The sequence below is a fragment of the Gopherus flavomarginatus genome, chromosome 4, assembly GCF_025201925.1.
Source record: "Gopherus flavomarginatus isolate rGopFla2 chromosome 4, rGopFla2.mat.asm, whole genome shotgun sequence".
Taxonomy (NCBI): Eukaryota; Metazoa; Chordata; order Testudines; family Testudinidae; genus Gopherus; species Gopherus flavomarginatus.
Window position 1 is genome coordinate 55,935,332 of NC_066620.1, and position 22,947 is coordinate 55,958,278.

At 47.0% G+C, this 22,947-nt stretch overlaps 1 protein-coding gene across 1 annotated transcript in view; it reads left to right on the forward strand.

The window, feature by feature from the left end:
• The window catches only part of DNAH14 (dynein axonemal heavy chain 14), a 490,898-nt gene that overhangs the window by 225,391 nt on the left and 242,560 nt on the right, over nt 1-22,947 (forward strand). The window contains exons 35-36 of the mRNA XM_050948398.1: nt 564-643; nt 14,217-14,388. Coding sequence (XP_050804355.1) covers nt 564-643; nt 14,217-14,388 — 252 coding nt within the window. The remainder of the gene's footprint in view (nt 1-563; nt 644-14,216; nt 14,389-22,947) is intronic.

Genomic DNA, 22,947 nt, shown 5'->3' on the forward strand with positions numbered 1-22,947 from the left:
ATACAAATACTCTGCTTAGGCAATTCTTGTTTCTACCAACAGCAAAAAAACCAGGTTAGGATTCTTCTGGTTTTATTTTGCTTTTACAACTCAACAATGATCAGTCATTTAATATTGAAAAATAGATTTTGCAGGAGTTCATTCCATAATGTGAATTTATTGCTTTGGCCCCCTCAAAAAATCCTTGACTTGGCTATGATTTTTTTAATATTAATTTAGTACATTTTTCGCTCAGGCATTAGTTGTTACGTACACAGGATAGCCTTACCTTTCACTTGTTTGAGCTGTCATTGGTTGGTTTTACAAATTTCTTACCTAGATATATTTTTATATCAAACCTGTTTTGTTTGATTCTATGATTGGGTTACATTTCTCCAAATATAGTAATTTATTATATATAATAAGTATATAGTTTAAGGGACAAATTTTGCCTTTCTCTGCATCCAAGCAATCCCACTGAGTTTCTTGTTCTCAAGTGTATATGTCAATTTATGTCTGATACTGTTTAAGAATTTGTTATATTCTTTTAGCATCATTAAGGAAATGTATTCAATGTTTTCTAGGATCATTATGATTTTGGTATGAGAGCCATAAAGACAGTGTTATTGAGGGCTGGACAGAAGAAAAAAGAATTAAAAATACAGTGAGTAAGATTCTAAATCTCTACCACACTAAAATTTAAGTCTTTATTATGATGTCTTAACAAGCAAAATAACACACAATCTCACAACTAAAATGTTGTGAACAGAGAATCTTTAACAGGAATATTGACTTACACACTGACATCACCAGCCCAGTGGATGTTGGGATGTCTCATCACAAGACGGAAGTTGGAGGAGTGAGGAGCTCTGCTATAATCATTACCCTAAACAAACAAAAATGTAAAATAGCTTTAAAAATGTGCAAAAGACTTAACTGATGATAGTTACATTGAAAAATCCAGCTTTCAAAACAAGCAAGATCAATATTAACTCCACTGGTGAAACCTTGATTTGGCATCACATACTGCTTATGAGCGAGCACTGAGGTGCAGTTAAAGGTTTTTATGTTGTATGTTGATACAAAGCCTTAGTAGTGGTGCATCCTACTTTCCAACAGCTAGATTTTAAGTATTAAAGTTCCAGAACAGTGAGTTGCTGAACACCCTCAACTCCTGTTAGCATCAGCGTGTGCTTGGTAGTACATAGGTGTGCACAATACCTTGTAGTGTTGGGCTCATAAAAAGAATGTGATGCATTTCTGCCTAGGAAGAGGAAGCAGACATCCAGAAGCAGACATTATCTGTTGTGCTTTACTTACATTCACATGTTCAAAGTTACATCAGGGAGGTAAAGAGCCAAGTTTTTTCATGATACAACTTCACTGAAAATAATGAGGGTATACCATGGATAAATCTGGTCCGAAGTGTTTAGCAGCTGTTGTTATGCACATATGGGAATTTACATATGTGTGTATATATAAATAGTGTAGACAAACCCATTTCCTGTATGGCTTGTGCTGTCACTTAAGTTAAATAGAAAGTATATTTCTAGACATTTTCTAGACATTTTCTAGGCTTCACTCCCTCTGTTTGCAACTGCTGTTTGCAACATTTCCTTGTTCAAATTCGCCAATATTTTCCCACTCGCAAATGCTAACTTCTCATCTCCTCCAAAACTCTTGGCTATACCCAATCTTCCAACTTGGCACTTCCTAGTTCAAACTTTCCCCAAGGTTGTCTTCTTCCAGCTGCTTTTTTCCTTTCCTGGCCAAATCTCGATCATCACTTTCAGGCCAAAATGCTCTAACAACCCCTGCTGTTTCCCCTACTGAAGCTCCCTAACTTTCAGTGATGATGCAAAAATCTGTTTTTACTGGCTATTCAATTTGCAGTTGGTTTTGGCCTATGGGAATTCTTTATCCAGGGAATCATGTGGAATTTGATTCCACAACAATAACATTGTTCTGTCTCTACCTAGTGCTTATCAGGATTTGGTGTTATGCAGTATATCAGGTTTTTTATTTGACTGGCTTGATAATAATGCTTAATGTTTGGTAGAACCTGAGATAAATAAAGGGGAGAGCTCCCTTTTATAGACACTCAGCTAGCCAGTTAGTTATAAAGTCCCTTTTGGTGGCTGTTCTCTACTTGCTTTACCTGTCAAGGGTTAACAAAGTCCCCCAGGTAAAGAAAAGGCCACCTGACCAAAAGAGCTAATGGGAAGGCTAGAACTTTTTAAAATTGGGAAAGATGCTTTCCCGTTGTGTCTGTGATCGTTCTCTGGAGAGCAGAGACACCGAGCAGCAATGCTGTAAACAACTTTAAGCCAGGTCTGATCATAAGTCATCAGATCATACCTAGAACTACTTATCTGGAACTCCTAAATGTGTAAGTAGATCAGGAATGTTTAGAAAGACACAATTAGAGTTCTTTCTGCTTATTACTTATGGGTAATGGACTCCTCTGTGCCAACCCCAGATGCTTTTGTTTGCTTGTAACCTTTAAGCTGACCCCCCGAGAAAGCTATTTTGGGTGTTTAATTTTTGTAATTGCTCTTTTAAAATCTAGCTAAAACCAAAGTTCCAGATGTATTTACTTTCTTTTTTGTTTTAATAAAATTTACTTTTTAAGAACAGGATTGAATTGTTGGTGTCCTAAGAGGTTTGTGCATGTTGTTTGATTAACTGGTAGCAACAGCTAATTTCCTTTGTTTCCTTTCTCAGCTCTTCCCCGTAGGGGTGTATGTGAAAGGGCTTGAGGATACCCCAAAGGGAGGAATTCCCAAGTGCTCCTTCCTGGGTCCAAGGGGTTTTTTTTCCATTTGGGTGGTGGCAGCATTTACCACGCCAAGGTCAGAGAAAAGCTGTAACTTTAGGAGTTTAATGCAAGCCTGGAGTGGCAAGTATTAATTTTTAAAATCCTTGCGGGCCCCCACCTTCTGCCTTCGAAGTGCCAGAGTGGGGATTCAGCCTTGACAGAGCCAGTCCTCCCTTTTACCACGGCCTGTGTAAAGTAGATTGCTTAACACTGGGTTTCTTATTTCCCCAAATCAATTTATCATGGATTGCCATTTGATGGAAGAGATTTCCTGGGCCTGGAACTTGAACTGTTTGGAAAAAAAGAAGTGATTTTGGGGTAAGATATTCATTTTAACTACTGCAGTTTTGCCAAACCTGAAATTTCCGTGTTCTTCTTCAAGTGATGTCCCTATGAGTGCTTCACTGTAGGTGCGACTGCGCCCTCTGTGCCTGGGATCGGAGATCTTCATCAGCAATGCCTGTCGGACCATACATGTGCACCTCCTCCCTCTTGCGCAGTGAGCGGCACATATATATCTAGTACTGTGCAGTCTGACTCCTCCCAGTTCCTTTTCTACCACCTTTAGTCTGGGATGGAATCTACAGCAGAGCCCCCTTTTTCTTGTTCCCTTAGTAGTTAGTGTCTTAGCTATTAGTTGTAGTGTAGTTCGTATTTTTTTCTTCTCCTTTTCTTCTAAAAAATTTTTTTTTATTTTCTTTATTTTTACAGTTATTTCATAGCTTAGGTTTCATTTGCCCCCTGCTTCCCACCCATCCCAATTGGGAAGCTTTTTTTCTTCACCCTTACGCCCAGATCCCTTGGGTGTAAGAGGTGCGTCTCCTGCAGGGCTAGCATACCGGTAACAGACAGCCATCTGCAATATATACACTGTCTGGGAGAGGGATACGTTCTACAAAGTGTTCCCACTGCCATGGCCTGACAGCCCGAGCCAGGAAAGACCAGGACATTAGCTTAAGACTCCTTATGGAGAAATCACTGCAGCATGCATCAGACCCAGGCCTGGACTCTCCCCCTGTGAGGCTCTCGCGTTCTGCCAGGTTGTCTGCTGATCCTCATTCTCCTTGTCCTTCGAAGAGAAAATCAACCCTTTCTCACTTGGATTAGAAAAAATGGGCTCCCTCCTCACACTTTGAGGCACAGGCACCAACTTTCTTCTCTCCAAGTGGGTGTTCCACTCCTGTTCCACCCTGAGGCCCTGTCCCCACTCTGCCCCTTCCCCCAAGTCCCCGCCCTCACTCCACCTCTACCCACCCCTTCTCCTCCCCCAAGCACCCCTGCCCTCACTCTGCTTCTTCCCACCCCCACTCCATTCCCTCCTCCCAGTGCCTCCTGCCTGCCGCCGAACAACTGATTGGTGGGTGGCTGGTGGGTGCTGAGCAACCACCATTTTTTTTCTGTGGGTGCTCCAGACCCAGAGAACCCATGGAGTTAGCACCTATGCTTTGAGGCATAGCCCACTCAGAAGACCATCCCCAATGACGTCAGTCGCCTCAACAGCATCTGACAGAAGCCATAGCTGTGGGGCCCACCCAGGTACCTTTGGTACTGGAACAAAAAAAACCTGTCCTCAGCGCACATGTATGATTCTCTGCACTCCCTTAAAAACGCCTGAGCTACACTCCGATTTCTTGGCACCTACACGCCTGCATTGAAGAGACATCTGAAAAGTATCATCTCCCCCTGCGATCCCTGCAGGGTGTCTGGGGTGGACCTGTACATTGAGTATCAGATCTAGTACAGTGGAGAATCTGTGAGGTGGTAGGAAGGCTCTGGCTTGCATGGCATCCAACTGTGTGCCAATAAATTCCAGGTGTTGTACGGGAATTAAAGTAGACTTTTCTAGGTTTACGAGGAGGCCTAGCTTCGTAAACAGGTCCATTGTTACTTGGATGGCTCAAATGGGGCCTTGAGGAGTATTATACTCCTCAATGTCATTTGGATATCCCGTGCTGAAATCAAAGGCTTTCCTCCAAGTGTAGAAAACCCACTCCTCAGAGGGCTACTTCTCACACAACCCCACTTAAGCAACAATTTGGAAGGTGTGGTCAATGCCCCAAGAAGCTTCCCCCTCTTCCAATCATTCCCACCATCTTTCAGAGGGGTAACCATGTTAGTCTGTATCCACAAAAAGAACAAGGAGTCAAGTGGCACCTCAAAGTGCCACTGGACTCCCCACAATCTTTGACATCCCACCAGCTTGGCGACCAGCTAACTCTGTTTCTTCCATCATGGAAACTCATCACTTCAGACAAATGAGTTCTAGAGATAATCAAGGAAGGATACTCCATCCCCTTCCTATCTTGCCCCACCATCCCTTCTCCCCATCCCTCTATAGGGACCCCTCTCATGAACCCATTCTACAGGGAGAAATAAGTCATCTTCTGCAGCTGGGAGCCATAAAACTGGACCTTTTCCAAAACAGGGGACAGGGCTTCTATTCCCATTATTTCCTCATCCAGAAGAAATCCAATGACCGGTGACCCATCCTGGACCTTCACAATCTAAGCAAGTTTCTCAAACTGCAATGGTTTAAGATGGTTATCCTCTCCACTATTATCCCGGCGGTTGAACAGGGGGCCTGGTTCTTGGCCTTCAATGTCCAAGACACATATGTCCATATCACAATACATCCTGCCCACAGATGATTTCTCTGATTCATCGTGGGTGACAACCACTACCAGTACACGGTACTGTGTTTTGGACTATCAGCAGCCCCTCAGGTGTTCTCAAAGTTCCTGGTGATAGTTGCTGCCTGTCTACAAAGCAAGGCATCATCATCTTTCCATACTTGGACAATTGTCTCCTCAAGGCCCCATCCGAGCCATCCAAGTAACAATGGACCTGTTTACGAAGCTAGGCCTCCTCGTAAACCTGGAAAAGTCTACTTTAATTCCGGTACAACACCTGGAATTTATTGGCGCGCAGTTGGATGCCATGCAAACCAGAGCCTTCCTACCACCTCACAGATTCTCCGCTGTACTAGATCTGATATCCAATGTACAGGTCCACCCCAGACATAGTTGCTGACTCCGTGAGTGTTGCAGGGTTGGAGCACCCACGGGGAAAAATTAGTGGGTGCTCCACACCCACCGGCAGCCAACCTCCATCCGCCCCCACCCCCTTCTCACCTCCTCCTCCTCCGAGCATGCCGCATCCCTGCTCCTCCCCCTCCCAGCGCTTCTGGCCCGTTGCCTAACAGCTTTTTGGCAGCACTTAGGACTTTCCAGGAGGGAGGGGCAGGAGCGGGGATGCGGCACACTTAGGGGAGGAGATGGAGAAGAGTCAGGGCAGGGACGGGGGCTTGGGGGAAGGAGGAGGAATGAGGGCGGGGCTGGGGGGGAAGGTGCGGTGGGGGTGACTTGGGGAAGGGGTGGAATGGGGTGGGGTGCAGGCAATGCAGGGGCGGGAAGAGGCGGGGCAGGGGTGGGGTCGGGGGCAGGTTGAGGACCCACTGGGTAGAGGAGAAGTTGGCACTTATGACCCCAGATCTCTGCCAGAATGTGCCTCCAACTTCTAGGCCACATGGCAGCAGCCACTTTCATGATCAGACACAAAAGACTACACATGTGATGTCTTCAGGTGTGGCTCCGTACAGTATATCTTTCCCACAAACACAGCCTCCACAAATTTTTATCCATGCAGGTGAGAGTCAAGGACTCACTGCTTTGGTGGACGCAGCCCAACGAGGTCTGCATCGGAGTTCCTTTCCTCCAACCACCACCGACCATGATTCTAACAACTGTTGCCTCCCTAATCAATTGGGGAGCACATCTCCACAATCACATAGTGAGGGCAGATGGTTGTTAACCAAATCTACTCTACACATCAACCTCCTAGAACTACGAGCGGTCTGCAAAACCTGCCGACATTTCCTTCCTCTCTCGAACATCACACCATCAGAGTCATGATGGACAATCTCGCCTGCCGAGCCAGATCCCATTCTTTATGTTTGGAGGCACTCAAAATGTGGAAAAGGTGTATCCAACACAACATCACCATGTCAGGAGCATACCTCCCTGGACATTAGAACACCACCGTGGATGCACTGAACAGGAGATTCTCCCATAATTACGAATGGGAACTGGACATGCAAGCCCATCAGCCTATCTTCAGCCAGTGGGGATGTCTTACCATAGATCTGTTTGCCACTCTGCAAAACACCCATTGCCCTCAATTCTGTTCCAGAGCAGGACTGGAACACAGATCATTGGGAGACGCGTTCCTTATCACATGGTATGCACCACTCCTCTATGCCTTCCCTCCTTTTGCCCTCCTATTCTGAGTACTTTGCAAAATACAGGAGGACTGAGCTCCTACCTTCTTATAGCTGCAACATGGCCACAACAGGTCTAGTATACTTCCTCCTTGAGATATAGTATGCCAGCCGATTTCTCTCTGTCCAGCACCATGGTCCTTCCACAAGACACGTCCTCCATCCCAATCCACAGATGCTCCACCTCAAGACCTAGTTCCTACGTGGTTCTAGGATTCAGAAATAACCTGTTCATATGCAGTCAAGCAGATACTTTTGAATAGCAGGCGTGACATAATTAGATGCAGGTGCATTTACAAATGGACTCATTTCAAAGCTGGTGTGCCTCCCACCAAACTGACGCAGCACATGCTCAGTTACCACTTATCCTGGACTACATGTTATACCTTAAACAATCAGGATTATCTACCAGCTCTATTTGGGTACACATGGTGGCAATCACTATTTTTTACTGCCACATACCTTTTCACACACCTGCTCACAAAACGGTTTCTGAAGGGTCTCCAAAATCTTTATTCCCACATACAAGACATGACCCCTGCCTGAGACATCGTCCTAATCCTATATTCTCTAACTAGACCTCCATTTGAACCAATGGTGACCTGATCTTACCTGCATCTGTCAATGAAAATGGCCTTTCTTGTCACCACCACTGCTGCCCAATGAGTGGGCAAAATCATGGTCCTTATGGCATATCTATACACAATGTTTCACAAAGACAAAGTTACCCTATGTCCACATTCAAGATTACTATCTAAATTTCCATCATCTATCCACCTCAAGCAAGCAATACACCTTCCTTACTTCTTCCCGAAGTGTCATAACAACCAACAGGAGGCAGCTCTACACACTCTGGAGTAAGATGAACATTAGTGTTTTGTTTGGACAGGACTAAACATTTCTAAAAATCAACATTATTATTCTTCTCAACCACTGAAAGATCCAAAGCACAGCCATCTCTTAACAATGCCTTTCCAAGTGGATCTCACAGTGTATATAATTTATTTTATGAGCTCCACCACAGACAACCTCCTACCGCAATCAGAATACATTCCACATGTTCATTTTCCACCTCAATAGCTTTTCTGAATAAGGTCCGCATTGATGACATTTATAAAGCTGCCACATGGGTATCAACAGACAGTTTCACCCAGCAATAATCTATTATGCACTACGCCGCAGCAGACACTCTCCTGGGACATGTTTCCTAGGATATCTCCAAAGCCCTAGCTGCCCATTTAGAGGCACTTCTTTCTAGTCACTGACAGTGGAGCACCCATAGGGACAGAACTCGAAGAGGAAGACAAGGTTACTCACCCTGTGCAGTAACTGAGGTTTTTCTGGATGTGTCCCCCTACAAGTGCTCCACTATCCCCCTCTTCCCCTTTGCTTCAGAGCCTAAAACATATGCTCTGTGGCAGAGGAGGAACTGGAGGCGGTCAGACTGCACAGTGCTATATATACATCCCGCTCACAGCATGAGAGTGGGGAGATGTGCATATGTGGTCCTACGGACATGGTTGATGAAGATCTCTGATCCCAGGTGCAGGGCGTGCTGTCCCATCTACAATGGAGCACCTATAGAGGGAGACATCTCGAAGAACCTTAGTTACTGCACAAGGTGAGTTAACCTTCTCTTGACTAACTTTCCAGGTCTGTTTTGATATTCTTAATCAAATTAGTATAAATAATATTATTTAAGATGTGTGTCGTCTTTTAGAAATGTGCATTCCCAAGTATCTTATTGAAGTAGTTATCCATTTGTTTTTGTATTTATCTTCTATACCTTTCTGTAGATCAGACCCCACACCTGCATCCAGAACTTCTGACTTGTCACTGTTTATTTTAAATCCTGACACTTTTCAAATGTTTAGATTACCTCTTGCACTTCTTATAGTATGTGAACAGGGATTCATAACAAATACCATGACATTGTCAGCATATAAGGCTGATTTGCATTCTCTCTTTCCTATTGTAATTCTATTTATATTAGGATTATTTCTAATTGATCAGGCCAGTCATTTGCCCAATCAGTCAGCAATGTTTGTAGTCATCGTTAGCGATGGACTACCAATATTGCTAACTGATCGGGCAAATGACTCCATTAACATGGCAAAAAGAAGAGGTGATAAGGGGCATCCTGCATATCTGCCTCTAAAAAGGGGAAATTTTTTCTCATCGATATCCTGTTTACTCTTATTGTAGCATATGGTTGGAATATAAGACAGAAATCCAATTTTCAAAAGTAGGGCCTAAACTGCGTGCATCTAGAATAACTTTTAAGAACTGCTGGTTTACTCTCTCTAAACTTTTAGTGCATCTAGTGATAAATATATATGGGCCTCATTCATAAAGTCTTCAAAGAAATTCAGGTCTAAAACTCTGTTAACATTATCCAATAGCGGCTTGTTTAATACAAACCTGTTTTCATCACTATTTATGTATCTAGGTAATAATTTTTTCAGTCTGTTTGCTAGGATTGAAGCATACATTTTTGCATCTTGATTTAGTAAGGAGATGGGCCTCTAAGGCACACAGTTGGATGATTTTCACCATGTTTTCGGATGACTACAATTTATCTTTCTCTCTAAATATCTGAGGGGTTTTTTTTGTTAGTTCATTGATGATATTGTTAACTATTATATTAGTTGTATCCTAAAAAAATTATAGAATTCTGGATGAAATCCACCAGGGCATGGGGATTTACCATTTTTAAGAGACTTAATAACCTCTAGATCTTCCTCTGATTTAATATCTTGCTCCAGGGCTTCTAGGTCAGGGAGTTCAAGATTTAGCAAAATATTCCTCTATCAGCTTATGGTCAACTGACTCTAGGGACTAAAGACTCCTATAGAAGTTTGCAAAAGTCTCACATATACCTTTTGGGCCAGTTGCCAGTTGATTTGTCGCTTCCAGACTGGAAGTATAATTTTACTCCCTTAAAAATTTTTAGTCTATTAGCTAGTCATTTATCACTTTTGTTAATCTTTTCATAATATAGGTGTTTGGTGTATCTGATTGCCAGTTCAACTTTTTCTGTTTGTAGAAAATCTAACTTGCTTCTGACCTCTCTTATTTTTTGTATATTTTCTGTGATTGATTTTTCTGATGTAATTTAAATTTTTCAGCCTTATTGAGCAATGTTTGCATTTCGGCTTTTCTAATTTTTCTAACATAGGATTTTTTGTTAATTAGGATGTCCCAATTACTGTTTTCAAGATATTCCACAGAGTGCTTTTTAAAATCTAGTCATCACTGTTTTCCTTAAAATATTGCTTATTTTCCTCTCTGATATCTTCAACTCTTTTCTTATCATCCCATAGAAGTGAGATGTTTAATCTCCATTTTTTCATTTTAGTGTGTCTTTCCACTGTCTTATAAGAAGTCAAACTAATGCATGATCTGCTCAAGGGATGCATCCTTCCAGTGCTGACATTGCTGTACTAAGCAAAGATCTAGAGATCATATATGTTCTATGGGATATTGAAAAGGAGTAGTCTCTTTTCTTTGGGTTAAGACACCTCTTGGAGTATGTTTTTCCATTAGATAGAAAATCAGGAGAAGAATTAATCTGTCCTTTATTATACTACCTCTCTGATCTATCTAACCCAGGATCTGGATACAATTATAATCATATCCAATAATAATATTTCCTTCTCTAAAATCTTCTAATGTCTGAGATAACTTTCTGAAAAAAAGTATTTGACTGTGACTAGGGGCACAAATACTTCCTAACATTAGCATTTTATCACCAAATGTACCTTTAACTAGACATTTGCCTTCATTATCTATATATTTATCCTTTATTTAGTAAGGTATATGTTTGGCAATAATGATTTCTACTTCTTTTATTTGATGTTCCTGGAGAAATATAAGGTGTTTGGAACCAGCTACCTTTAATGTGTTTATGATGTTCCTCAATAAGGTGTATGTTTTTAACAAAAGTCCCATATATCTGGGGTCTTCTTTCTTTCTTTCTTCCAACTGCTGTTAAGACATTGGTATTTATGTTAAAGAACTGGATTGTATTAGCCATGGTAAGTCCCAGATGAGATTCTAATGAGCAAACTAGGAAAATGAGGTCTAGATGAAATTACCAAAAGGTGGTGCACAACTGGTTGAGAAACCATACTCAGAGTAGTTATTAATGGTTTACTGTCAAAACGGGACATCTAGTAGGGTCCTGCTCAGATCAGTCCTGGGTTGGGCACTATTCAATATTTTCATTAATGACTTGGCAATAGAGTGGAGAGTATGCTTATGCTTAACAGGTGTGTTGTAAACAAGACACGAGAAGTCATTCTTCCGCTTTACTCTGCGCTGGTCAGGCCTCAGCTGGAGTATTGTGTCCAGTTCTGGGCACCGCATTTCAAGAAAGATGTGGAGAAATTGGAGAGGGTCCAGAGAAGAGCAACAAGAATGATTAAAGGTCTTGAGAACATGACCTATGAAGGAAGGCTGAAGGAACTGGGTTTGTTTAGTTTGGAAAAGAGAAGACTGAGAGGGGACATGATAGCAGTTTTCAGGTATCTAAAAGGGTGTCATCAGGAGGAGGGAGAAAACTTGTTCATCTTAGCCTCCAATGATAGAACAAGAAGCAATGGGCTTAAACTGCAGCAAGGGAGATTTAGGTTGGACATTAGGAAAAAGTTCCTAACTGTCAGGGTAGTTAAACACTGGAATAGACTGCCTAGGGAAGTTGTGGAATCTCCATCTCTGGAGATATTTAAGAGTAGGTTAGATAAATGTCTATCAGGGATGGTCTAGACTGTATTTGGTCCTGCCATGAGGGCAGGGGACTGGACTCGATGACCTCTTGAGGTCCCTTCCAGTCCTAGAGTCTATGAGTTTATAAAATGTACAGATGGCGCCAAGATAGAAGGGGTTGCAAGTCCTTTAGAGGACAGGATTAGAATTCAAACTGACCTTGATTAATTGGAGAACTGGTGTGAAATCAGCAAGTTTAAATTCAATAAAACAAGTGTAAAGTACTGCATTTAGGAAGGAAAAATCAAATCCTCAACTACAAAATGGGGAATAATTGGCTAGGCTGTAGTACTGCTGAAAAGTCTGGGGGTATAGTGGGTCACAATTTGAATATGAGACAATGTCATGCTGTCATAAACAGATAGTCAAGGGTTAATAGAACAGAAGTACTTCATGTCTCTTTTGCCTGTAAAGGGTTAAGTTCAGTGAGCCTGGCTGTCACCTGACCAGAGGACCAATGAGGGGACAGGATACTTTCAAATCTTGAGGGAGGGAAGTTTTTTGTGTGTGCTGTTAGATTTTGGTTGTTGTTCACTCTGGGGGCTCAGAGGGATCAGACGTGCAACCAGGTTTCTCTCCAATCTCTCCGATACAGGCTCTTATAAGTTCAGAATAGTGAGTATTAGGTGATAAAGCGAGTTAGGCTTATGGTTGTTTTCTTTATTTGCAAATGTGTATTTGGTTGGAAGGAGTTCAAATTGGTATTTTGCTGAAAAGATTTTAATTTGTACTTGTATACTTAGGCTGGGAGGGTATTCCCAGTGTCTATAGCTGAAAGACCCTGTACCTATTCCATTTTTTAAATTTACAAAGATAATTTTCACTATTTTTCTCTCTTTAATTAAAAGCTTATCTTGTTTAAGAACCTGATTGTTTTTTTATTCTGGTGAGACCCCAGGGGACTGGGTCTGGATCCACCAGGGAATTGGTGGGGAGAAAGGAGGGAAGGGGGAGAGAGAGGTTATTTTCTCTCTGTGTTAGGATTACTTTCTCTCTCAGGGAGAGTCTGGGAGGGGGAGAGAAAAGGAGGGGGAAAGGTGAATTTTCCTCTCTGTTTTAAGATTCAAGGAGTTTGAATCACAGTAATCTTCCAGGGTAACCCAGGGAGGGGAAGCCTGGGAGAGGCAACGGTGAGGGAAAGGGTTTACTTTCCTTGTGTTAAGATCCAGAGGGACTGGGTCTTGGGGGTCCCAGGCAAGGTTTTGGGGGGACCAGAGTGTACCAGACACAGGAATTCCTGGTTGGTGGCAGCGCTACAGGTTCTAAGATGGTAATTAAGCTTAGAGGAATTCATGCTGGTACCCCATCTTTTGGACGCTAAGGTTCAGAGTGGGGAATTATACCATGACACATGAAGTTGCAAAAAAGGCAAATATTCTGGGGTGGATTAACTGTAGTGTTATATGTGGGACATGAGAGGCAATTGTTCTGCTCTGCTTGGTACTGATGAGGCCTCATCTGAAGTATTGCTTCCAGTTTTGGACGCCACACTTTGAAGTGTGAGCAAATTCAAGTGAGTCCAGAGGACAGCAACAAAAATGATAAAAGATTTAGAAAACACGACTGAAGAGGAAAGATTTAAAAAAGACTAGGGATGTTTAGTTTTGAGAAAAGAGGGGGAGACCTGAGAAGTCTATAAATATGTTATAACGAAGATGGTGATCAATTGTTGTCCTACTTTCAATGGACATAGAGAAGAAGTAATTATCTTAATCTGTAGCAAGGGAGATTGAGGTTAGATATAAAGAAAATATTTCTAACTGTAAGGATAGTTATATACTGGAATAGGCTATCAAAGGAGGTTGTGCAATTCCCCTCATAGGAGGTTTTTAGCAATAGGTTAGATAAACACCTGTCAGGGATGGTCTAGGTATACTTGGTCCTACCTCAGCACAGGGAGATGGACTAGGTGACCTCTTGAGATCCCATCCAGCCCTACATTTCTTTGATTGTTGTTTTAATATACTGTGACTTGAATTCCTGTTTTACTCTATTTGTTTGCCTTTTTTCCCTCCTGTTGAATAGATTTTGTATGAATTTACTACTTAGGGGCCTGATCCAACTTTTATTGAAGTCAGTGAGAATCTTTTATTTTATTTCAGTCAGAATTGGATTGGTTCCCAAATGAGGAAAGTGAGCAAAATTATGTTCCAAGGTTAAATTCAAATTAAATAAACAAGTTTGATCTCTCCTTGTCCTTCCAAACTCTTTTCAGTACAAAAATGTGATTATTTTCAAAATATCTGCTAAAATATACAGTATGATGCACAATTATAAATAAATTGGAAAATGAGAATGATATTCTCCAAGAGTGTAAGACAGATAAAATCATATATTAAATATCCTGGCTTGACATTCTTTTTATAATTTTTCTAGAAATTATGATACTAGTGTTCCTGCAGAAGAAGAAACTCTCATTATAATCAATTCATTGAAAGAAGCTAATTTACCCAAGTTTCTTGCGGAAGATGTTCCTCTGTTTGAGAACATTATGGCAGATCTGTTCCCAGGAATTATAGTTCCAAGAGTAAGCACTCACAAACTAGAGGTAATAAAATGAATAAGGCTTTTCTGGGATAGTGATTGACAACTTAAATGTCACTCTTTTATTTCAATAAAGAAAGGGATAAAAAAAACTTCAATGGTTTAAAAATTCTTAAATTTTGTATTAAGGGAGAAACCCTGATATGCAGCAAATCAAAGTGTTGTGTCTTGGTGAGAGAGAGTTCTCCAATGGCCAGGGAAATAGCATCCTTCCCCTCTCCACCCTAGGCCATGGAGTCACTCTGTAACTCCTGAAGACTCAGGCCTGACCCACTTCACACAGATACGTTTGAACGATAGAGCTCCAGTCCCAGATCTGCTGATTTATCCTCCATCCTTCACAGCCCCACTGAGACCAGGGAGTGGAAACCTCCTTTGCAAATTCCCTTGATTTGTGCTCTGTGCAGTGGAACATGTTCCACTACCTGTTCGGCCCTATGTGTCTGCAGAGGAAAGGAGAAGCAGGGTTTTCCCTTAACATTTTTTGTCTGTAGTCCAATTATCTCAGTTGTCTAAAGAAAAATGTTTTAAAAGTAAATCATATTTACTTTTTAGTCTTTTGTGTTAATTTCACATGATGATATAAAATAGCATGGGATTTCTGTTAAAGGTGGATTTTCTAGTTTGTTTGAGAGAAACCTGGAGAGCTTTTTCCTCTTCATTTGTTGAAATTTGCCCAGAGATTTGAACACTGTGGAGTCTTTTCTGTTCTTGGTGATCATGCATAGCTGGAGTTTGTGTATGTATTGAAGAGAAGATGGATCTCTGTCCAGCTCTTGTGAACAAAAATCCCTTGATCATCTTGAGATCTCTTGTGAGACTACTGGGCTGATTTTCCCACTACTTAAGCAATGTGCAAGTCTTTGCGGTATGAGGACCTAACTTTAAGGAAGCAATGTGTCCAATTGACTTCAGTTACGTTAAGCATTTGCATAAGTCTTTTCAGGATTGAGACCTTACACTGATATATACTGAGAATAATTCTGTTCATGTAAAATCAGTGGGAGGTTCCTCAAGCCCATTATCTATGAGACTTTTACAGAAAAGAGCAAGCCATAACCATATCAGAAAAGATTTTTAAGTTCTTCTTCGACTTCCCTGTGGGTGCTCCACTTCAGGTGTCAGTGCATCCCGGTGCCACTGATCAACGATTTATGGTAGAAGTACCTGGTTGGGACACGCGTGCACAGTAGTTGTCTTGCAGTACCCTTGGAGATTCAAGTAGCGCTCTTGCATCCAAACCCCCTCAGATCCTTCTCAACTGTCCTCAGCTGCAGATGGAGCTCCAATTGCAGTGTCACAGAACCATCTAGAAAAGTGTTAAAAAAAGACGGTTACTCACCTTTGTAACTGTTGTTCTTCGAGATGTGTTGCTCACATCCATTCCAGTTAGGTGTGCGCGCCGCGCGTGCACGTTCGTCGGAAACTTTTTTACCCTAGCAACTCCAGTGGGCCGGCAGGTCGCCCCCTGGAGTGGCGCCGCCATGGCGCCCAATATATATCCCTGCCGGCCCGCCCGCTCCTCAGTTCCTTCTTGCCGGCTACTCCGACAGTGGGGAAGGAGTGCGGGTGTGGAATGGATGTGAGCAACACATCTCGAAGAACAACAGTTACAAAGGTGAGTAACCGTCTTTTCTTCTTCGAGTGATTGCTCACATCCATTCCAGTTAGGTGAATCCCAAGCCATACCTAGGCGGTGGGGTCGGAGTGAGAAGTCGCGGCATGGAGCACTGCAGTTCCGAAGGCCGCATCCTCTCTTGACTGCTGGACCAGGGCGTAGTGGGAAGCAAAGGTGTGGACCGATGACCAGGTCGCTGCCCGACAGATTTCCTGGATGGGCACACGGGTGAGGAAAGCCAGCGACGACGCCTGCGCCCTGGTAGAATGCGCAGTCACACGGCCCGTAGGGACACGGGCCAAGTCATAACAGGTCCTGATGCAGGACGTTACCCAAGAGGATAACCTCTGGGAGGAGATAGGAAGCCCTTTCATGCGGTCCGCTACTGCCACGAAAAGCTGGGGGATTTGCGGAAGGGCTTGGTCCTCTCCACGTAGAACGCGAGAGCCCTACGGACATCAAGCGAGTGGAGCTGCTGCTCCCTGCCTGAGGAGTGAGGTTTCGGGAAAAAAACCGGGAGGAATATCTCTTGGTTGACGTGGAAGGCTGAGACCACCTTGGGGAGAAAGGGAGGGTGTGGTCTCAGCTGCACCTTGTCTTTGTGGAAGACCGTATATGGGGGGTCTACCACAAGAGCTCGGAGTTCCGACACCCGTCTAGCTGAGGTGATAGCTACTAGAAAGGCAGTGTTCCAAGAGAGGTATAGCAGGGAGCAAGTAGCTAACGGCTCAAAGGGGGGTCCCATGAGCCGGGACAACACCAGGTTAAGATCCCAGGTTGGAGCAGGGGGACGGACGTTAGGGTATAAACGTTCCAGCCCCTTAAGGAATCTAGACACCGTTGGGTGAGAAAAAACAGAGCGACCATCCGCACCCGGGTGAAAGGTGGAGATAGCTGCTAGGTGGACTCGCAACGACGATATGGCCAGACCTTGCCCTTTGAGGGACCAAACGTAGTCTAAGATGTCGGCTACCGAAACTTCCATAGGGCGGAGATTTCTCTCCACGCACCAACAGGAGAAGCGCTTCCATTTGGCCGAATATGTCGCTCTCGTGGACGGCTTCCTGCTGCCCAAGAGCACCTCCCTCACCGGCGTGGAGCAGCGCAGCTCAGAGCCAGTCAGCCACGCAGGAGCCACGCCGCTAGGTGCAGCGACTGCAGGTCCGGGTGACAGAGGGTCCCGTGCTCCTGGGTAATCAGGTCCGGATGAAGGGGCAGGGGAACTGGGTCGGCTATGGTCAGGTCCAGCAGCATGGGGTACCAGTGCTGTCTGGGCCATGCCGGGGCTACCATGATCACGTGAGCCCTGTCCCTGCGCACCTTCAGAAGGACCCTGTGGACCAGAGGGAATGGGGGAAACGCATAGTACAGGTGGGTCGACCACTGAATGAGGAAGGCATCCGCTATCGACCCGGGCTCCCTGCCCTGAAAGGAGCAGAACGCTTGGCACTTCCTGTTCCCCTTGGACGCGAATAGGTCCACCCGGGGATAACCCCACCTCCGGAAGATGGAGAGGGCGACGTCCGGGCGAAGGGACCACTCGTGCGACAGGAAGGATCTGCTCAATCGATCCGCCAGCGTGTTCCGTACTCCGGGGAGGAAGGAAGCCATGAGGTGAATGGAGTGGGCTACACAAAAGTCCCAGAGTCGTATCGCCTCGTGGCACAGGGAGGAGGATCTGGTGCCGCCCTGCTTGTTGATATAATACATGGTCGTCGTGTTGTCGGTAAACACCGCAACACAGCGACCCTGAAGCTGATGACAGAACGTTTGACAAGCAAGGCGGACCGCTCTCAACTCCCGCATGTTGATGTGTAGCCCCACCTCCTCCTGGGACCACAGGCCCTGCGTTCTCAGGGTCCCTAGGTGGGCCACCCAGCCCAGATCTGAGGCATCCGTTGTTAGGGACACCGAGGGCTGAGGTGGGTGGAAAGGGAGACCCGCACATAACACGGACTGGTCTAGCCACCAGCCGAGAGAATCTAATACCCTCTGGGGGATTGTGATTAACATATCTAGCGGCTGTCTTGTCGGCCTGTAGTGATTGATGAGCCACAACTGGAGGGGCCTCATGCGGAGCCGAGCGTAACCGGTCACAAAGGTGCAAGCCGCCATGTGGCCTAACAGGGTTAGACATGTCCGCACTGATGTCAAGGGGGCTGTCCGCAGTCGTTGAACGATCGCCGACAAGGCCTGGAACCGCTGCAATGGCAGCAAGGCCCTGCCCACAGTGGCATCCAGGACGGCCCCGATGAATTCCACCCTCTGTGTGGGAATCAGGGTGGACTTGTCCGTGTTTACCAAGAGGCCCAGAGTGGCGAACATGCCGGTGATCACACGGACATGGCTGCAGACTTGTTGTTCCGACGTGCCCCGAATCAACCAATCGTCCAGATAAGGAAACACGTGGATACGATTGCGCCGAAGATGCGCCACAACAACTGCCATGCATTTTGTAAACACCCTCGGGGCCATGGACAGGCCAAATGGGAGGACTGCAAATTGATAATGAAGAGGGCCCACCACGAAGCGAAGGAAACGTCTGTGGCGTGGCCAAATGGCAATGTGAAAATACGCGTCCTGCATGTCGAGGGCGGCGTACCAGTCTCCCGGATCCAGGGATGGGATAATGGTCCCCAGGGATACCATGCGGAACTTCAACTTCACCAGGTACTTGTTGAGCTCTCGCAGGTCGAGGATAGGCCTGAGGCCCCCCTTGGCCTTGGGGATCAGAAAGTAGCGGGAATAAAACCCCTTGCCTTTCTCGTTCTCCGGCACCGCCTCTATAGCTCCTTTGCCGAGGAGCGTCTGCACCTCCTGTCGAAGGAATTGCTCGTGAGAGGGGTCCCTGAAGAGGGACGAGGAAGGGGGGCGGGAAGGAGGAAATGAAACAAACTGCAGGCGGTATCCCGTCTGCACCGTGCTTAAGACCCAGCGGTCCGATGTTATTTGGGACCACGCCGGGAGGAAAAATGAAAGGCGGTTGGAAAACGGGGGGGAAGGATCCATTGGGGAAACTGTTACTGCGCCCTCGGGCGCACCTTCAAAATGAAGGCTTAGGTCCAGGCGGGGGCTTAGAGGAGCCTTGGTTCTGCCCCCCTTGGTTCCCCGAATGCCTGTGCCTTCCATTCCTGCCGCGGCGCCTGTTAAGGTCCTGCCGCTGGCGGAACTGGGAATACGGCCTGCGCTGTTGTTGTTGCTGTGGCCGGAAGGGTCTGCGTTGCGTCACGGGTGTGTGCATCCCGAGGGACCGCATAATGACTCGGTTATCTTTCAGACTCTTGAGTCTGGGGTCTGTCTTTTCAGAGAACAAGCCCTGGCCTTCGAAAGGAAGGTCCTGTATGGTATGCTGGAGCTCCGGCGGAAGGCCAGAAACCTGCAGCCAGGAGATGCGACGCATCGTTACTCCCGACGCGAGGGTACGGGCAGCTGAGTCTGCAGCATCCAAAGAGGCTTGCAAGGACGTGCGTGCGACCTTCTTGCCTTCATCCAAGATGGCCGTAAACTCTTGGCGAGCGTCTTGTGGCAGCAGCTCCTTGAATTTGTCTGCTGCCACCCAGGAGTTGAAGGCGTATCTGCTCAGCAGGGCTTGCTGGTTGGAGACCCTGAGCTGCAGCGCCCCAGCCGAGTACACCTTACGGCCGAGGAGGTCCATCCGCCTGGCCTCTCTGGATTTGGGGGCTGGAGCCTCCTGGCCATGACGCTCCTTATCGTTCACGGATTGAACCACCAGGGAACACGGAGTCGGGTGCACATGGAGGTACTCATAGCCCTTAGAAGGAGCCATGTACTTCCTCTCGACGCCCTTCGCAGTAGGAGGGATGGAGGCCGGAGACTGCCAGATGGTGTTGGCGTTGGCCTGGATGGTTCGTATGAAGGGTAGGGCGACCCTGGTGGGAGCATCTGCTGAGAGGATGGTGACAATTGGATCCTCTATCTCCGAGACCTCCTCGGCTTGCAGACTCAGATTTTGAGCTACTCGCCTGAGGAGGTCTTGGTGCGCCCTGAGATCCAGCGGGGGGGGGCTGTTGGAGGAGGTACCAGCCACCGCTTCATCCGGGGAGGAGGATGAGGAGACCCCCGGCAAGAGAGTGTCTAACGGCGGGTCTCCTTCGGCCCTCGCCTCTGCCTCAGGAGCCAAAGCGGAGTCTTGTTGCTTGGACCCTTCCTCCCCATCCGGGGAGGGAGGGGGGCGAGACAACGAGGCTTCAGGCGCCCTGCGCTCCGCAGTCGCCGGCCTAGCAGGGAGCTGTTGGGGGCCCTGGGCCTGATGGTATGCCCAGGGTGTCCAGAATCCCCATTGCTGCGGGCCTTGGTCTTGCTGTGGCGGATCGCTGAACAGCGCCGCCTGCCGGTCGGTGCCCAGCGCATACCCGCTGTCCGTTTGGGAAGATACAGACGGCTGTCTAGAGGGCCATGGCGGGGATGACCCTGGTTGGTTAGGGTCTGCGCGGGTCGGCACGGACGAACGTCTCGGTGCCGGGGACCGGTGCCGGGAGTCATATCGGTGCCGGGATCGGGACCGGGACCGGGTTCTGTCACGGTGCCGGGATCTGGACCGGTACCGGGCGCCGCTTCGGTGCCGGGATCGGGACCTGCCACCAGCTCGGTGCCGGGAGGTCGACCGGGACCGGGACCTGCCACCAGCTCGGTGCCGGGAGGTCGACCGGTGCGGCGAGTAATGTCGGGACCGGCTCCTGGAATCGCGGTGCCGGTATCGGCGGCTGGAGTCCGACCGCGATCGTCTTGATGTCGACCGGCGCCGCGAGTGCGACCGGTACCGCTGAGGGGAGCGGTGCCGGGACTGCGAGCGGCGGCGGGATCTGGAGCGACCGTGGCGTCGGGACCTGGATCGTGAACGTGAGTCCCGAGACGGTGCCGACATCATGGGCTTGCCTCTGGACACGACCCGCACCGGAGGTACCGGGGGTGGCAGCTGAGTGGGCTCAGTCAGGGCTATGAGGTCCCAAGCCGAGGCGAAGGTCTCCGGTGTAGATGGGACCACTATCTCAACCCCAGATCTCATGGGGGAGCTTGGCGGCACCGGACTCGACGGACCCGCCGGGCCCGGAGTCGACGGTGCCGGCGGCGCCGCGGCCGATGTTGAGGCCGGGCGCTCCAGTCGGGTCTGCCTGGCCGGAGTAGCAGACTTCGACGGCCTTGGCTCTGTCCCCGGTGCCGGAGAAGGTCGGTGCCGGGGAGTCTTCTCGGTGCCGGTGCGATCTGGTGCCGGCGCTGAGATCACGGCCTGCGAAGCCGCCGGGTCAAGTGCCGCCTCCATAAGGAGAGTTCGGAGTCTTTGATCCCTCTCCTTCTTTGTCCTTGGCTTAAAAGCCTTGCAGATGCGGCACTTGTCTGATCTGTGCGATTCCCCCAGGCACTTCAGGCACGCGTCGTGGGGATCGCTGGTAGGCATGGGCTTCTTGCAGGCCGCACACTGCTTGAAGCCCGGCGAACCAGGCATGAGCCCGGTGCCGGGTGCCGGGAAGGGCTAAGCCCCCGGCGAAGAACTATTTACAACTTACTTATACTTAACTACTACTATCTACACTTAACAATCTAATTAACAACTACAATAGTACTAGAGATAAACGATAGATAACGAGGAGAGCTAGGGACGTGGAGGACAGCTATGCCGCGCTCCACAGTTCCAACGACCGACACGGCGGTAAGAAGGAACTGAGGAGCGGGCGGGCCGGCAGGGATATATATTGGGCGCCATGGCGGCGCCACTCCAGGGGGCGACCTGCCGGCCCACTGGAGTTGCTAGGGTAAAAAAGTTTCCGACGAACGTGCACGCGCGGCGCGCACACCTAACTGGAATGGATGTGAGCAATCACTCGAAGAAGAATAATTAGTTAAGTTAGTCCTCAATAATTAGTTAGTCATTGTTGAACTAAGTTTCTGTTTCTTTTTCTAACTGGTTAAACTAAAAAAAACCAAAAAAACAAAAAACCCTCCCTAGGGGTTTTTTCCCTCCGTTTCCTTTAGTTATCCCATGACCAAAATTGGACTCTGAAAATGCCAGCCTCTCCTGGGTTTAAAAGATGTACTTCTTGTAAGGACGCGATGCCCGTCTACAATAGACACTCACTCACAATGCGTCTGCTGCTTAGGAGAGGAGCACATTCCTCAGAAATGCTCTCACTGCAGTAATCTTAAGGCCAGAGCGAGGAGAGACAGGGATCTCCGACTCAAAATGATTTTTATGGAAAAATCCCTAACACCTCCAGGAACTGGGGGATTCGCCAGGTACCTTATCCCTAAACAGAGCAAGAGCCCTCTCCTTCAAAAAGGTGAGGAAGAGGAAGACATCTCCTGCTCATGGAGAACCGTTGAAGAGAAAACGGTCTCCAGCAAGATCGCTATCCATGGTGACCAGCAGGGTGACCATATTTGATACTCCGAGCATCTCCAGCACTGCCAATACTGGGACCTCGGCTGGCAGAGATAAGGAATCAAGTTGCAGGCATAAATCAACTTCCTCCACAGCACCAACTACTCCAAGGAAGGACACAGTGCCGACAATGCCTCAGCTCGCTATGCCCCTTCCTATGGTGCCACATACTACAGAGCTGATACCTGACCGTACTAAGTCGACACCAGCAAAGGCCATGCACAGGCGGATGGGATCAACCTCCCAGGCTTCTACACATAAGAACATGGCACCGCTGCCCTTGGCACCATGCTCCCTCACTAAAGCAGCTGATACCAGAATCTCATCCACACTGATACTCGGCACCGATGATTCTCTGGTGCCAATGGCACTGGTGCAACTGGAATCACCAAATGCCTCCAGATTCTCAAGTGATGAGAAAGCTGATATGTATGAGGCAGTCTTCTACTCTGGAGATACCTCCCCATTGGGCACTGAACCCCCAGCGTTGCACACAAGTTCCAGGGAACACGTACACAGGGACATGCCTCCATGGCTGACTAACCTGT